This window comes from Pantherophis guttatus, chromosome 2 (assembly GCF_059756535.1).
Source record: "Pantherophis guttatus breed Tessera chromosome 2, ASM5975653v1, whole genome shotgun sequence".
In the NCBI taxonomy this organism is placed as follows: domain Eukaryota; kingdom Metazoa; phylum Chordata; class Lepidosauria; order Squamata; family Colubridae; genus Pantherophis; species Pantherophis guttatus.
In genome coordinates, this window is record NC_142064.1 from 261406271 (window position 1) to 261422369 (window position 16099).

The 16099-nt window shown below is 40.6% G+C and overlaps 1 protein-coding gene across 1 annotated transcript in view; it reads right to left on the reverse strand.

Moving 5' to 3' along the window:
- Window positions 1-6439: 6439 nt before the first annotated feature.
- Window positions 6440-16099, reverse strand: part of LOC117667884 (vomeronasal type-2 receptor 26-like) — a 39390-nt gene continuing 29730 nt past the window's right edge. Inside the window, exons 5-9 of the mRNA XM_087885229.1 lie at window positions 14103-14327; window positions 11754-11987; window positions 10850-10976; window positions 8511-8581; window positions 6440-6761 (exon numbers count right to left, since the gene is read on the reverse strand). Coding sequence (XP_087741355.1) covers window positions 6663-6761; window positions 8511-8581; window positions 10850-10976; window positions 11754-11987; window positions 14103-14327 — 756 coding nt within the window. The 3' untranslated portion in view covers window positions 6440-6662. The remainder of the gene's footprint in view (window positions 6762-8510; window positions 8582-10849; window positions 10977-11753; window positions 11988-14102; window positions 14328-16099) is intronic.

Here is a 16099-nt window from a genome sequence, read left to right on the forward strand (position 1 = left end):
ATTTACCGACCTGGATTTCTTAGCAAAAACCTAGAACTAGATTATTGTCCCCGGGAATTCCTGGGAGTATTTATGGGAATTTTTTCAAGAAATTTTCCAATTTAGTCCACAAGTATGTGATTCCCTAATGGTGAATTTATTTAATCAGTATGTACACTTTGAGGGTACATCTGACCAAAAGGCCTTAAAACTATCTATTGCTATGTAGTCTCCTCAGTTTTCTGCCAAGAACCTCCATGGATTCATACACAATTACTGTTTTTCTGTGCTTTCATACAAAACACTAGATGAAATTTGAAATGCAGTGGTGGGTTGCTACCAGTTCGCCCCGGATCGGGCAAACTGGTAGCAGCGGCAGTGGGAGGCCTTGCCCACCCGCCTGGATGCTTCTGTGCATGCGCAGCATGAGCGCACACGAGCGAACCTGTAGCAAACTGAATTGAAACCCACTATTGCTGGAATGGTATAGGTCTCCTGTCAGGTTTCGATGCTATCTCAAAATAAATAAATTTCCAAACTGCCGATCTTTGAGGAAATTTTCTCTTTATTGAGCATAGTGACCTGTCCCTGGCTCTTTTGCGGTCAGCACTGACCTTTGCCCCCCAAACCCTCCCTTTCCGATCCCCAATTCTCTGCGTCTCATTGGCTATCTTCCAAGCCACTCTCTTCATCCCATCTCCGTCAGATCACAGGAATGTCCCCCCCCTCCCATCTCCGAGGAAACAGAATCTTCCAAGGAATTAAATAGGCAAAAGTTCAAGCTTCTCCTCTCCTTTTCATATGTCAGCGCTGGAACGCTGACATCTCCTGCTTGAGGAAGAGGTTGGACTAGAAAACCTCCACGGTCCCTTTCAATTCTGTTATTCTGTTAATTACAAGAATAGGGAGATCATTATGGAGAGCCAGTTTGGTGTAGGGGTTAAAGGCACCAGCCTAGAAATGGGAAGAAGCACATTCCTTCCCTGTTCCTAGAGCTAGCTTTGCATTCATGCAAATATATCCACGATTCAAGAATCAGAGCTGTGTGTAACTGTGTTCACCAATCAGAGGATGAGTAGGGAAAGCAGCATCCAATCAGAAAGCTCTAAAGTTGGAAAGTAGTTCAACAACACACGTCTGACTTTCAAGCCCCTGAAGGGTCCTGGATGCTCTCTGAGCTTGCTTGTTTTCTCGCAGGCGTTTCAGTATCCAAGCTAGGTCACAGCATCAGTAAGGAGTGCAGTTTGCGCTCAGTTTATATTCTAGTGCAGGAGTGTCAAACTGGATTTCTTTGAGGGCCGGATCAGCACTGTAGTTCTCCTCTGTGGGTCAGGGGTGGGGTGGGGGATGGGAAACGGGATGGATGCCTCCTGCAGCACTTTGCCAGCCAAAATGGGGCACGGGGGGGGGCGCATGCGCCCTTCCTGCGGCCTGTTTTGGCTGCCAGAGTATGTGAATGCGCAGAAGTGTCCAGGCGGGTGGGTGGAGCCTCCCACCTCCGCCACTACCATTTTGCCCAATCTGGTGCAGACCGGTAGCAAGCCACCACTGGTTGACCCCCTCTTCTTTGTGGCAACCCCTGAGATATTGGAACACTAGTATCATGTCTCTCCTAGTCCATTTTGTGACAAAAGAACCCATTGGATAATGGCTCAAGGTTGACTCAGCCTTCCATCCTTTCTAAGGTAGGTGAAATGAGGACCCAGTTTGTGGGGGCAATAAGCTGACTTTGTATAAATATACAAAAGGATGAAGGCTATTGCTTAAAGCATTGTAAGCCGCCCTGAGTCTCCGGAGAAGGGCGGCATATAAATCAAATTAAAAAAAAAAATTGGATAAGCTGGATCTGGACTCACGACCACATGATTAATGGCCATGTGATTCTGAATTCCCCACTTCTCCAATTCAGAATATGGTTCATTATTAGATAGACTCATAACACCAGAAGGATAATTTCAGTCGTCGCTCTCGTAGTGTCAAGTTTGAACCGCCTCTGAACCATTTGAACACTTATCGCTATTTAACTTGCCGACAAACTGGGGTGAGGGAAGGATGAGAAGGAATGCAGACAATCCAAGAATAGGCCATGTGAGCCAAGAACCCATCAAAGTCAGTACTGCAGGTATCCGACAAAGAAATGAACTATTCTCAAAACAATATGTTCTTATTTGGATATCACTTCTGGAATTTGTTCTTGTGAAGAAAAAAAAATGAAACTTTGATCTTGGTTTTGTTGATTAGAAAGATTTGTCGTTATAGAAATGGCTAGTTATATATTAAATTGTAAAAGCAAAAAGTTGATCTTGTACTGTGCTAGGAAGAGTTGGAAGTCAATGCCCCCTTTTCTTTCTTTTTCTCTTCCCCCTTGTATCTCACACTCCTTTTCCCCCGTTCCCTTTCCTGCCTTTAATTTCCTATTTTCTTTTCTTTTTTTGTGTGTATTTTATATTTTATATAATAAAATAAAAATGATATTCAAAACAAAAGACTGATTCTTAATTGGACAGCGTGATCACTGTGGGTGGGAAGGAGGGGAAACTAATGTTTAACGAAGTAGCATTGCACGGGAAAACCTCAGAGCTGGTTTTATTTCTTCAGTGCCGAAATGGTGTATCCAATAAAGTTTTACTTCGGGGATTTTGAAGTTCCTGAGAGTGCCTACTATTCATGGGTTCACTTGTCGGACAGTTGACATATAAACTGGGAATGGAATGAAGGCATCATGGAGACACACAGCAAAAGGATTCTTCTAGGGACATGTTTATATTATTATTGGCTACAAGAGAAGAAATACTCCTGGTTTGGGGAAGGCCAATTCATTATTTAAATGGGTTTCCCAAAAATTCTTAATATCACCCCAAAGGTCAAGGGTTCAATATTCTTATTGTTAGTATTAGTTGCACAAATGTTTAGACTGGATTTGGTACTTTATCCTCCAATCAAGTCCTTCCCAAGGATCTGGGATAGGCAGATATTGCTGTTTGACGGTGTTAAGGTATCATATCAGGACATACCTAAACTGTTCCAAGTAAAGCTGCCTTTTGCAATTGACAGATGGTGATTTTGTCAAAGTCCATGATGGCATTCAAGTAGTAGTAGTAGTAGTTGTTGTTGTTGTTAGTTGCAAAGTTGTGTCTGACACATCGCGACCCCATGGACAACGTTCCTCCAGGCCTTCCTGTCCTCTACCATCCCCCAGAGTCCATTTAAGCTCACACTGACTGCTTCAGTGACTCCATCCAGCCACCTCAATCTCTGTCGTCCCCTTCTTCTTTTGCCCTCAGTCGTTCCCAGCATTCAGAGTAGTACTCCAGCTATTTTGGGATTGCACCAAGGTGCCTACTATTATTTTCATATAACAAATGTTTGGGGATTGATGAACAATCTGAAACTTCATGAAAGTGGTCAATAGATTGATGAGCCGAGGTGGCGCAGTGGTTAGAGTGCAGTACTGCAGCTACTTCGGCTGATTGCTAGTTCAGCAGATCAGCGGATCAAATCTCACCAGCTCAAGGTTGACTCAGCCTTCCATCCTTCCAAGGTGGGTAAAATGAGGACCCAGATTGTTGGGAAAAATATGCTATTTAGTATACTGTCTTTGGTGTAAGCCGCCCAGAGTCCTCGGAGAGTGGGCGGCATAGAAATATGACTAATAAAATAAATAAATAAATAAATAAATAGGGACCACTGATTTTGAATAAACTATGCATATTCCAGATAACCAATTTTTTATTTACTAGATATGATCTTTTGCTTTCTGCTATTTTGGGGGACATTTTGGAGTGATGCATATAACATTCTCAGAATTTCAACTTTGCCCTTAGAGCTAAAAAAAGGGGGGAACTTGGGAGGAGTGAGGTGACTGCTTATCCAGCTAGAACTACAGTAGATGCCTTTGGAAGAAAAGCACTTTTGGGACAACCATGATCTGGATGACTGAGAATCTCCATAGATATCTATCCAGCTAGACTTGCATTAGGCTGATTCAGCCGAGAATATTCAGATCTCTACAATGTGCAGGCATTGCTAACCAACGCAAGGCGATGTTTAGCTTTTATTCCTTCTGGGGCCTAATTAGATGTCTCTATAGCATTTTTCCATTAGCCTGTGCTAAATTGCTCCCTCATCAACTATTTCCAAATGATTGAATTCTCCAGTTGCTTCGCTGAGTTGTGTTTACACATTTAATCCTAGTGGTCCACCCTGCCACAGATGCAGTCCACTCTGTATTTCTCACCTACAATTATGAAAACCATCAAGAACGCTTTATCTATCTCCTACCAAACCCTTGGTGATTTTCCCAAAGGTCATATTTGAGCTAATAGTGTAAACAGCCAATGTAGGGATGAAATGACAATTTCTTTCATTGAGTTGGAAGAGACAACGAACATAATTAAGTACTAGGTTATTGGCATAGATTTTAAGTGCTATGCTACAGTTAGATCATGTTAAGCCCTGAATGTAAAGATTTTATGCCTACTTCACTTCAAAAAGCCAGCCCTTCGCTTAGAGGCCCTCATTCACTCTACCTAGATAAGAGCTGAGACTACAGTCACAAAATACAGCTCAGATAATACCACTGGTTGCATAGGCAGAGATCTTGGGAGAATGAAATTTTCTCTCATTGCTTTGCATCCAGCTGTGTAACTGAAGTCACTTCTGTTGCTCCTACTATTTGGCTGCCTTGTGCAAGTAGAGTCCAGGAATTCTGGGAGTTGAAGTCCGCAGGTCATAAAGGGGCCATAGTTCACCACTCCTACTCAGTGGTGAAATCTGAACCAGTTTACTACCGGTTTGGTGGCTGTGCATGCGCGCTGCGCGCCAAAAAGAAGCATGGGGTAAGTAGAACAGCGCGCAAGGTGTGTGTGTGATCAGCTGTTGCGCTCGATCTTTTTTTTTTTTTACTTTTAAAAGCATTTTTTTACAACCTATTTGGGTGAATTGTTTGTAAAAAAATGCTTTTAAAAGGTTAAAAAAAAGGCTCTGACGATTGTGCGGCACAGCTGTGATCGTCGGAGCCTTTTTAAAAAACTTTTTTAAAACATTTTTACTACCAGAGAACCGGTAGAAAAAAAAATGCTAAAAAAATTTTTAAAATGCTGATCGTCTGAACTTTTTTTTTTTTACATTTTTTACTAGTGGTTTGGTGAACCCGTAGCCCTTTTTGCTACCGGTTTGGGTGAACCGGACTGAACCTGGAGCATTTCACCCTTGCTCCTACTCTGATGGGTAGATTATTGTTTTTCAATCTTAATAACTTTCAGATGTGTGGACTTCAACTCCCAGAATTCCCCAGCCAGATAAAAGTTGCCAAGGTTGAGAAACACTGGGTTAGATGCTCACTTTGCACTATCAAAGGCTTCACTGAAACTAAGATATATGGTATTCCTGGGCATCACATCAAGGGAATTGAATCCATCCACCTGATTTAGAGCTGGTTCTAATTGGACAATGTAACTCAAACTAATGAGGGGCGGGGAATTTGATTCTTTAACTATACGAAATCCATGGGGATTAATTAGACTCGGTTTTGCTTCGATCTGCGCTGATATGATATATCCAATAAAGTTTAGAAGAAAGACACTGAGAAAGAAAGTTTTGAGTCTGGTTGCTTGGTTGGGTTCGTCAGTCGGGACCTTAATAGCTATAATACAGAGGCATAAAGCATTTCATCATTTATTAGTGTGAAAAGAGGCACATGGAAAACGGAATACAAAGACCCCTCTGAAGTCGGATATGAAGTAAAAAAAAAAAGCTATTTTAGAAAGATCTCAGCATGTCAAAAAAAGAAGAGATTTTAAACTTCTTTCATTCTTATATATCAGTGTTTGTTGTTGATAGTTGCGAAGTCGTGTCCAACTCATTGCGACCCCATGGACAACGTTCCTCCAGGCCTTCCTCTCCTCTACCATCCTCTGGAGTCCATTTAAGCGCACGCCGACTGCTTCAGTGACTCCATCCAGCCACCTCGTTCTCTGTCGTCCCTTTCTTCTTTTGCCCTCTCTTATTGACTTCTCCTTCAGCAAGTGTTCTAAAGTTACTACAGCACTGAAAAAAGAAACTTATGGCTGGTCTCTGAAGTTGCAGTCATCACAATGTCTCCACTGCCATGTGGTTGTAATTAAAGTGCTTACAACCACATTTACAGCACACATTTTGAACAGTTGCAGGGTCCGACTTGCAGCCTCCATAGCTGGGATTCTGAAAAGCAAAGTCAACGAGGAAACTGGCAAATAATGACCATGGGACACCTAATTACTGCATGGGATTCACTTCACAACCAGAATGGACTTGGTACCAGTTCTCCGAACCCCCCGCCTCCATTGCTACCGGATCAGGCGATCCAGTCCGAACCGGGAGCATTTCATCCCTGATCTGATATGAGATCATAAAAGGATTTGGATGTTTCACAGATCCATAGTCAGAAGACAACAACCAATTTCTCACAAACCACTGAGAGTTTGAATTCTACAGTAGTCTTTATTTTTATCTTTAATTTTTTTCTTCAGTTGGCAAACCTCACCCAATATGTGATGTTGAAGTCAGCTGCCAGGTTTCCTTTCTCATCCAAATAGACTCCCTTTAGGGAATTATTGTAATGCTGGGAGATGCGTAGAAAAGGGTGAAGTTAAAATACCAAAGTAAAACGAATCAATGGAAGAAAACAGGAAACAAAATTGAGATCAGGGGTGAAATCCAGCAGGTTCTGACAGGTTTTGGAGAACTGGTAGCGGAAATTTTGAGTAGTTTGGAGAACTGGCAAATATCACCTCTGGCTGGCCCTAGAGTGGGGTGAGAATGGAGATTTTGTAGTATACTTCCCCTGCCATGCCCACCAAGCCACTCCCACCAAGCTGCACCACGCCTACCAAGCCACGCCCACAGAACTCGTAGTAAAAATTTTTGAATTTCACCACTGTACCCGTGTTTTCCCAAAAATAAAACCCTGTCCTTTTTTTTTTTTTTTTTTGTTATCAAAAAAGAACCAGGTCTTATTTTCAGGGGGAATGTCATCCACTGACTCACCTCACTTGTGTGCGTTGCCCCTGGTATCCTATTCGCTGTCAGAGGCCTTCAGGAACTTTTTCTGCAGCCAGCAAGGCCGACAAGGTTTTCCTGAAGGCCTCTGCAACCAATAACAGAGCTCTGGATTGATTCGGAGCTCTGTTATTGGCTGTAGAATCCTTCAGGAAAGCCTTGCTGGCTGCAGAAGGAATGGGCCAGCAAGGCAGGTGTTGAGGTGTGCGAGGCCTGGTTGTAACTGTCAGAAGGTAAGTAGTAGGGCAACTCCATACCCCTATCCCCACCCTAGCTTAATTTTTACCCATACACCCTGGAGTGGGTGGGGTTTTAATTAGGGCTTATTTTGGGGATAGGGCTTATATTGGACACATGTGTAAAAATCAAGCTAGGGCTTAATTTTAGGGTAGGTCGTATTTTCAGGAAAACATGGTATTTACCCTTGGTGCTGAGATAGATCTAAATATTTGTTTTGGGGAAGAGAGATAAGTAAATGGATCTCCCGGTGGTTGGTATTGTTTTTAATAAATTGGGTGTTACTTAAAATGTAAGCATAAAGCAGACAAAATAAGCTTCCCTAAGATATTATCATTTTTATCTAAAAAATTTCTTTGGGAACAGAGGTAAGCAAATGGGTCTCAGGCTGCTTGCTAAGGTCTGCACATTTAAAATCACATTTCTGTTTTGCTTTTCAAAATAAGCTGCTCCTTTTTATTCAGATCAGGTCGAAAAAGAATAATGTAGCACTTGGGGAAAAAGATGCAGCCCAGCAGTCCAGCACTGGAGGCCAAGATGGAGAAGACCTGCACAGCTATCATGTACTTGCCCTTGGTGCTGAGGTAGGTGGGCACAAAGGAGATCCAAACGCTACAAAAAACCAGCATGCTGAAGGTGATCAGCTTGGCTTCATTAAAGGCCCCAGGCAGACTTCGGGCTGCAAAAGCTACGGTGAAGCAGATGGCTGCAAGGAAGCCCATGTAGCAGAGAGCTGTGTAGAACATGGCAACAGAGCCTTCGTTGCACTGCAGAACAATCTCTCCTGCCTGGGAAGTCATATCTGAGTCTGGGAATGGGGGAGAGGTACCTAACCAGATAGCGCTGATTGTAACTTGGACAAAAGAGCAACAAAGGACAATGGAGTTCCCCAAAGGCTTCCCCAGCCATTTCCTCACATTATTCCCTGGCTTGGTGGCTAGGAATGCCAGCACCACCATAACGGTTTTGGCCAAGAGAGAAGAGACAGCCACAGAGAAAATGATGCTGAAGGCTGCTTGTCGAAGAAGGCAGGTGACTCTACTTGGCTGGCCAATGAAGAAGAAGGAAGACATGAAGGACAGCAGGAGGGCAATGAGGAGTAGGTAGGACAGGTCCCGGTTGTTGGCTTTGACTACTGGAGTTTCCAGGTGCTTAATGAATATGATTAAAACAAAGCAGGTGTTCAAAGAGAAAAATACAGTAACAGAAGTAAGGATGATCCCCAGATCTTCTGTGTAGGATAGGAAGACGATTACCTTAGGAACACACCGAATTCGCTCCTTGTTAGGTTGCTGGTTCTTGGGGCATCTCACACAATGTTCAGCATCTGCAAACAACAAATACAACATCCACCTTCTTCATTGGTGTTGAAATCTTTCAATGATAAAGAGATTAACTTAATGTTGAGTCCTATTCCAAAAAAGAATAGAATAGAATAGAATAGAATAGAATAGAATAGAATAGAATAGAATAGAATAGAATAGAATAGAATAGAATAAGATGGAAGGGACCTTGGAGGTCTTCTAGTCCAGCCCCCTGCTCAAGCAGGAGAACCTATACCATCTCAGATATGTGACTGTCTGAACTCTTCTTAAAAACATCCAGTGATGGAGCACCCACAATTTCTGGAGGCAAGCTGTTCCATTGGTTAAATGTCCTCGCTGTTAGGAAGTTTCTCCTTAATTCCAGGTTGCTTCTCTCTTTCATTAGTTTCCAACCATTGTTGCTTGTCCTGCCCTCCAGTGCTTTGGAGAATAATTTGACACCCTCTTCTTTGTTGCAGCCCCTCAAGTACTAGAATACTGCTACCATATCACCCCCTAATCCTTCTATTCTTTAAACTAGCCAATCCCAAATCCTGCAACCATTCTTCATATGTTTTAGTCTCCAGGCCTTTGATCATCTTAGTTGCTCTTCTCTGAACTTATTCCAAAGTGTCAAATCTTTTTTGTAGTATGGTGACCAAAATCAGTTGCAGTATTCCAGATGTGGTCTTATTAGGGTTTTATAAAGTGGTAGTAATACTTCACGTGATGTTGATTCTATGCCTCTCTTTATACAACCCAGCATTGTATTAGCTTTTTTTGGCTGCTGCTGCACACTACTGGCTCATATTCAAATGATTATCCACTAGGATTCCAAGGTCCCTCTCACAGTTACTGTTTTTGAGCCAAGTCTCGCCTGATCTGCACTTGTAGCTTTGATTTTTTCCTGCCTAAATATAAAACTTAAAGTATCATTTTGTTGGATAGGGCCCATTGTTCAAGTTTGTCAAGATCTTTTTGGATCCTCAGCTTGTCTTCTGGGGTGTTGATTATTCCTGCCAGTTTAGTGTCATCTGCAAATTTGATGAGTTCCCCTTCTATTCCCTCATCTAAGTCATTTATGAAGATATTGAAAGGCCCTTGGCCTAAGATGGAGCCTTGTGGTACTCCACTACTTACTTCTTTCCATGTGGATGTAGTATCATTACGGACTACTCATTGAATATGTTTGTCAGCCAGCTACAAATCTATCTGGTGGTGACATTGTCCACTCCACATTTTTCTACCCTGTTTTCCCGAAAATAAGACCTCCCCCAAAATATTTAAATGCATGCACAGCTTGTCCCTGCCATTTCCTCTGGTTAGGGTTAGGGAGACAGAGCTGGAAATCAGGTAAGATGGCAAGAGGAGCCCCGTCTTGCTCCAGGCACCCCAAAATAATAAGACTTCTTCAAAAATAAGGCCAAGCGCTTATTTCGGGGTTCAAAAAAATATAAGACAGGGTCTTATTTTCGGGAAAACACGGTAGCTTACCAAGAAGTAGGTTGTGGTCTACTTTTTCAAATGTCTGACTGAAGTCTAAGTATACTATGTTCATAGTATTCAACTATTTTTGAGTAACTTTGGTAACACTGAGTGTAGGGAATTGTTAAGAGAATGATTTGGAGATATTGGAATACAGCAAAATGGAGAGCCAAGTTAATGGGGTTGGGAGAGATGGCAAAATTCACCACTTCGATTAGAGAAAAAGATTTGTCTAGCTTCATCTCTACTTGGAAATCATTCTTGGACTTTTTTGCATGAAACAGACAGAAATGAAGTTTCTTTCATTTGGGATTAGATTATTAGAATTGTTTATTGATTTTAGAAGTATTGTACATTATGATTTAGTTTAATTTAGTTCTAAAGGTCACTTTATTTGTTTCGCTATCAAAGAAAGTTGAAAGTATTTTGTATTTTGTAACAAGAAAATTGTTTTAAAAAACCTTGATGTAAAGATGCTACATCTATATTTTTATATTTCTTTAGTTTTTTCATTTTCCGATTCTTTATTAATAATGATGTGTTTCTTATATTTTTGTGTTTTTTTATTTTTTCAGTTGTTAGGGTGGGATTTTTTGGGTGGTTCTGTACATTTTAAAAAAAAATATCATAAACCAATTTTTCAACATTTTACCAACTCTCTTTCTTTGGGAGAGAAACATCCCTTAGTTTTGTAAATGTGAAAAAAATATATGAGATAAACTAAGAACCAATTAAACTTTTAGAAATAATTCTGCATATTAAAAGCCAAAAAGACATGGGCAACTTTTCTCTCTGGAGTCACCCACCTTCCTGAGTGGAGATGGTCCCTTCTGCACAAGGAACACAACGGTAACAGCAAACTGGCTTCATGGGGTCCAGCAGCCTGACAGATCCAGGCAGGCAGCTAGCCACACACCGAGACCTTGGCAGGTGCTGAAGATAAAGAAAAGGCACATTCAATGAATAGAATAGAATAGAATAGAATAGAATAGAATAGAATAGAATAGAATAGAATAGAATAGAATAGAATAGAATAGAATAGAATAGAATAGAATAGAATAGAATTCTTTATTGGCCAAGTGTGATTGGACACACAAGGAATTTGTCTTGGTGCATATGCTCTCAGTATACATAAAAGAAAAGATACATTCGTCAAGAATCATAAGGTACAACACTTAATGATAGTCATAGGGTACAAATAATCAATCAAATCATATTAGGAACAGTCAATATAAATCGTAAGAATACAAGCAACAAGCTTACAGTCATACAGTCATAAGTGGGAGGAGATGGGTAATAGGAACGATGAGAAGAAGAAATAGGTAGAGTTGATGTCCCTGTGAAATGTGATGTAAAACAAAAGAACCCAAGAGAACTCCTGGCCCAAGTTATAATTTGCTGAATCTAAACTTAGAGAATTGAAAGAACCACAACTGCATATAGCAAAGAGAACAAAGTGCTTAACCTCTGTGACTCTCTTGTGGGCCTATGTCAGAAGGTGCAGTGAATCAACCATAGAGATGGCTTTTTGAGACTTCTCCCTCACAGCTAGAAAGACAAGTTTTGGTCTTATGTTATTTCCATCCTTTCCTGCCAAAGGGTGGGCTGCTCTTCACTTTTCTTATTTACTTTCCTATTTATTTTATGGGTCTGCCATTGCTATTACAAGACACAGAAATATGCAGAATTTAAATACATTAACTTCCTCACCTCATCAACTTGCACGGCCCTCTTGATTGCATCCTGGTCCATTCTGAAATTGAATGTGCCTTCTGAGCATCCCTCTCTTTCCAGGCTCCCAATGTTCGTTTTGTAAACAGACCAGTTGGGAAACCTCACCCAATACGTGATGTCAAAGTCAGCTGCCAGGTTCCCTTTCTCATCCAAATAGACTCCCTCTAGGGAATTATTGTAATGCTGGGAGATGCGCAGGAAAGGGTGAAGCTAAAATACCAAAGTGAAATGAATGAATGGAAGAAAACAGGAAACAAGATTGAGATCTAAATTCACCCAATTCCACAGCTGACTTTCCTGAAACTCAGGGCTTGGACGAGGGACTAAGGACAATTCCCCACAGAAGAGCTTCCAATCTAATTTGGATTTGGAACCAATCAATGCTGATTTGGTATTTGTCTCTCTTCTCAGTTATTGACTTCTCTTCATTAGTGACTGAGTCTAATAGAGACACCATTGAAGCTGCCGTCAGATAGTTTCAGAATGAAGGAAGTAAAGCTATTTAAGCACCAATACAGCTGAACATGACCTAAAATGGTCTCACTCATGGACTAAGGATTCAATGTAGAGAACATTAGAATAATGGGCAGAAAAAAGATGTTTTATGCTCATATTCTTGTAGTCGCTTAGCTGCAAATTTGAAACTATTTGGGGAAGTTGTTGGACCAGGAGATGGGAAACTGGCTACTTATTGCACCCTCAGTCATGGAAGCTCCCTGCATGCCTGGCCCTCTCCCTCCCTCTCACCCCAAGTGATGTAGATTTAATTTTATGTACAGAAAGAATATTATAATTCAAGGTAGTAAAAGAAACAGCTATAGTCAAAACATCAACTTCTCTCCAACTTTCCAAATGACCAACCCAGATATCTGGCAACAGATTCAGTGACAAAACTTTTAATTTCAGCACCAGACTGCATCTTTCAAGACAGGCTATCCCATCGGAGGCTACGTTAATTGCAAAGATCATGGACTGTGCAGAAGCAGACAAGCTTACTGGACTTTTGCGAGATAGACAAGAATCGGGGTTATATAGGAACTGGGACAGATGGTATGCTTGGCTGCAATGAAGGAAGTAAAGCTATTTTAGCACCAATACAGCTGAACATGACATAAAATGATCTCATTCATGGACTGAGGATTTGATGAAGAGAACATTATAATAATGGGCAGAAAAAGGATGTTATTAGCTCATATTCTTGTGGTCGCTTAGCTGCAAATTGGGAACTAGTGGGGAAGTTGTTGGACCAGGAGATGGGAAACTGGCTACTCAGTACACCCTCAGTCATGGAAGCTCCCTACATGACTGGGCCTGTCCCTCCCTCTCATGGTCTCACCCCAAGTGATGGGACGTCATGGTGGTGTGGTGCAAAAAGAATTGGGCTCCGTTCTTTTTGCCCAATTTTTCATGCTTGGAGGCCCGCAGGGCGAAGCTGGATCCTGGAGGGGCAGCGGAATAGAGGGGGAGCACTGGGGGCAACGGAGACCATTGCATCAGGAGAAACCCCTTGAATCCGGCGCAAAAGAATCTGGCTTCTATGGCCAGGTCCGGAGGTGTGATGGCCTGATCGAATGGTGTAGGAAGCAGAGAGAGGAAAACAGCGAGAAGTATCGATGGTGATCAATGAGATAGAGTGAGATTCCGGATTGATTCTTAGAAAATCTGTGACTTAAAAGTTGGCTGACAAGGGAGTCTCCAAAGTGGAAAAAGTGGTGCTTTAGCAGTGGGAGTGGAGGTTCAAGAAGATGGAAATTGAAAGTGACAGAATGAGAGGAGGAAGAGATTAAAGATTTGAGTTGGTACTTGCTAAAAACTTCAAAAACACTACGGATAGATTGATTGATTATTCAGATTGAGATGTAGCTTTAAATTTACGTACAGAAAAAATATTATAATTCAAGGTAGTAAAAGAAACAGCTATAGTCAAAACATCGACTTCTCTCCAACTTTCCAAATGACCAACCCAGATATCTGGCAACAGATTCAGTGACAAAACTGTTAATTTCAGCACTAGACTGCATCTTTCAAGACAGGCTACAGAAAGGGACATAGATCCAAATCAGGTTACTAAAGGATATGATTGCACCTCCTCAGTCAGATACTAAAAAAGTACTTATATTAATTTATTTGCAAGCTACAGGAGCTCTGCCACTTGAAGGTGAATCTTAAGAGCCTATAATTCCCCAACTTCATACAATCAGATGAAAATGAAATTAAATGTAATAATTGGTTTATGTGAGATCTCAAAGAAAGTTCAAAAATTCTGAAATGGGAGAGTGGATTCTCCTGTTTAGCAGAAATCTTTGGGATGGAAAAGGAAAGTACCTGCCAAGGCTGCACTCTTTCAACTCCTGACCTGTTTCCATTCTTTGTGGCCCTTCTCTGGGACCAGAGAGAATAGGCCGCATGTAAAGCATGTGCAACAGTCCAGACGGTGTAGTAAATGTGGTAGCCATTCAGGGACAGAATTTTTTCCCTCAACTCTTGAGACAGACGCCTCCGTTTTTCTTTCTCTGTGCACCTTGTCCAGCCTTTCACAGATGGAGCAGGCTTTGAATAGGAACACGAATATACTCGCTCTACAAATGTCTCAGTAAAAGGCTCAACTTGTTCAAGATGACCACAATTTATTTTTTTATTTGTGCGACTAAGGAAAGAAAAGATACGGTAGCTTTTGTTCCTGAACTTTGGAATAAGTGTCATTCGCAAGGTGAGGTCCCAAACAGCTGTTATGATCCACACTTTCCCCTCAACATATCCCCACTTGTCCATCAGGAAATATAGTATACCTGAAAATCCATATGTGAAGGTTTTTACCTCAACATGGTAAATTAAGATGTTGACTTCATTCCATTTATTGAAAAGGCCAACATCCTTCTCTTTAAGTTCAGAACTGTTTTCTGTAATGGTTTGTGTGAAAAGAACACAAATACCATTCTGGTCAAGTATAGATGTGAAAAGTCTTATAAACTTCTCTCCATCTTCGTTATCTGCAGCAAGGAGTCCAGTCAATGTCCACTTGAAATACTGGAGGATTTTGAGGAATCCTAGATACTCGTTTGTTTCTGTGGGAAAAGTTGAGTAAAAAAAAGGGAATTGTTTTCTGTCCCTCAAAACAAGGGAAGGAAAATTGTAACGGACCTGAAACAAAGGAGAAATATTAACATTTTCTCTTAGATCAAAACCCAAATGTTGATCTCCAAGATTTTGGGCAAAGCTACTAAAGTATATTTATAAACTAGATTGGCCTTTAATATATGATTGAATCTAGCCTATTCTAATCTAGCCTAATCTATTGTTCTAATTTTTTCTGTTGTAATACGATTTGTTCTTTCGATACATTCAAAAAACTACATTCTTAATAATCTACTATGGAATATTACAATATTAAATATTATTACAATATTATTGTAATAATATTTTAATACAATATTAAAATGAGTAATATGATAACTTAAGGGAGAAGGAAAAATAGATATATTATTTCCAGAGTTCCAAATGTCAATGTTAAGTACGATAAACTTTTGACTTTTCATCAAATCAAATATAATGAATATATAATATAATTAAAAACTGAAGGAACAACATGGATCAAGATATTTGTTATATAATAATAGTTCCAGTCTTAATATAAATTACTTGCTATTATTGTATTCTTTCCTGAAATATATGCCTATGTATTGGTGGGTGGGTATATCTCTCTCTGTGCACAGATATAAACATAAAACATATTAAAAAGACAAAAAAAGACATAGAAAGCAAAGCAAGCAATTTTGAAAAACATAAACTTTAAGTTTACCTTAAAAGAAGCAAAAATGTTAAGAAAAAACAAGAAAAAACTAAATCTATGGATTTTACTTCCCTTTTGAACATCTGCAAATTTGCAATATTTATAAACTTCTAGCCTCCCCCCCCCCCCATAAGCAATCTGTTAATAGTTATACATAACCTGCTGCGTGGAAAGAAATATGGAAAGAACTCTTGTTTAAAGATTTAAAGGTTTAAAGGAGCCTTGGTGGAGCAGCGGACTAAAGCACTGTTAAATAGCACTTAGTTGCCAGCTGCCTGCAATTACTGCAAGTTCGAATCTCACCAAGCTTAAGGTTGACTCAGCCTTCCATCCTTCCGAGGTAGGTAAAATGAGGTCCCGGATTGTGGGGGCAATAAGCTGACTTTGTATAAAAAAGAACACCTCTTAGGGGGGCCGAAAGCCCTACTAAGCAGGTATATACAAAAGTATGAAGGCTATTGCTTAACGCATTGTAAGCTGCCCTGAGTCTCCGGAGAAGGGCGGCATATAAATCGAACCAATAAATATATAT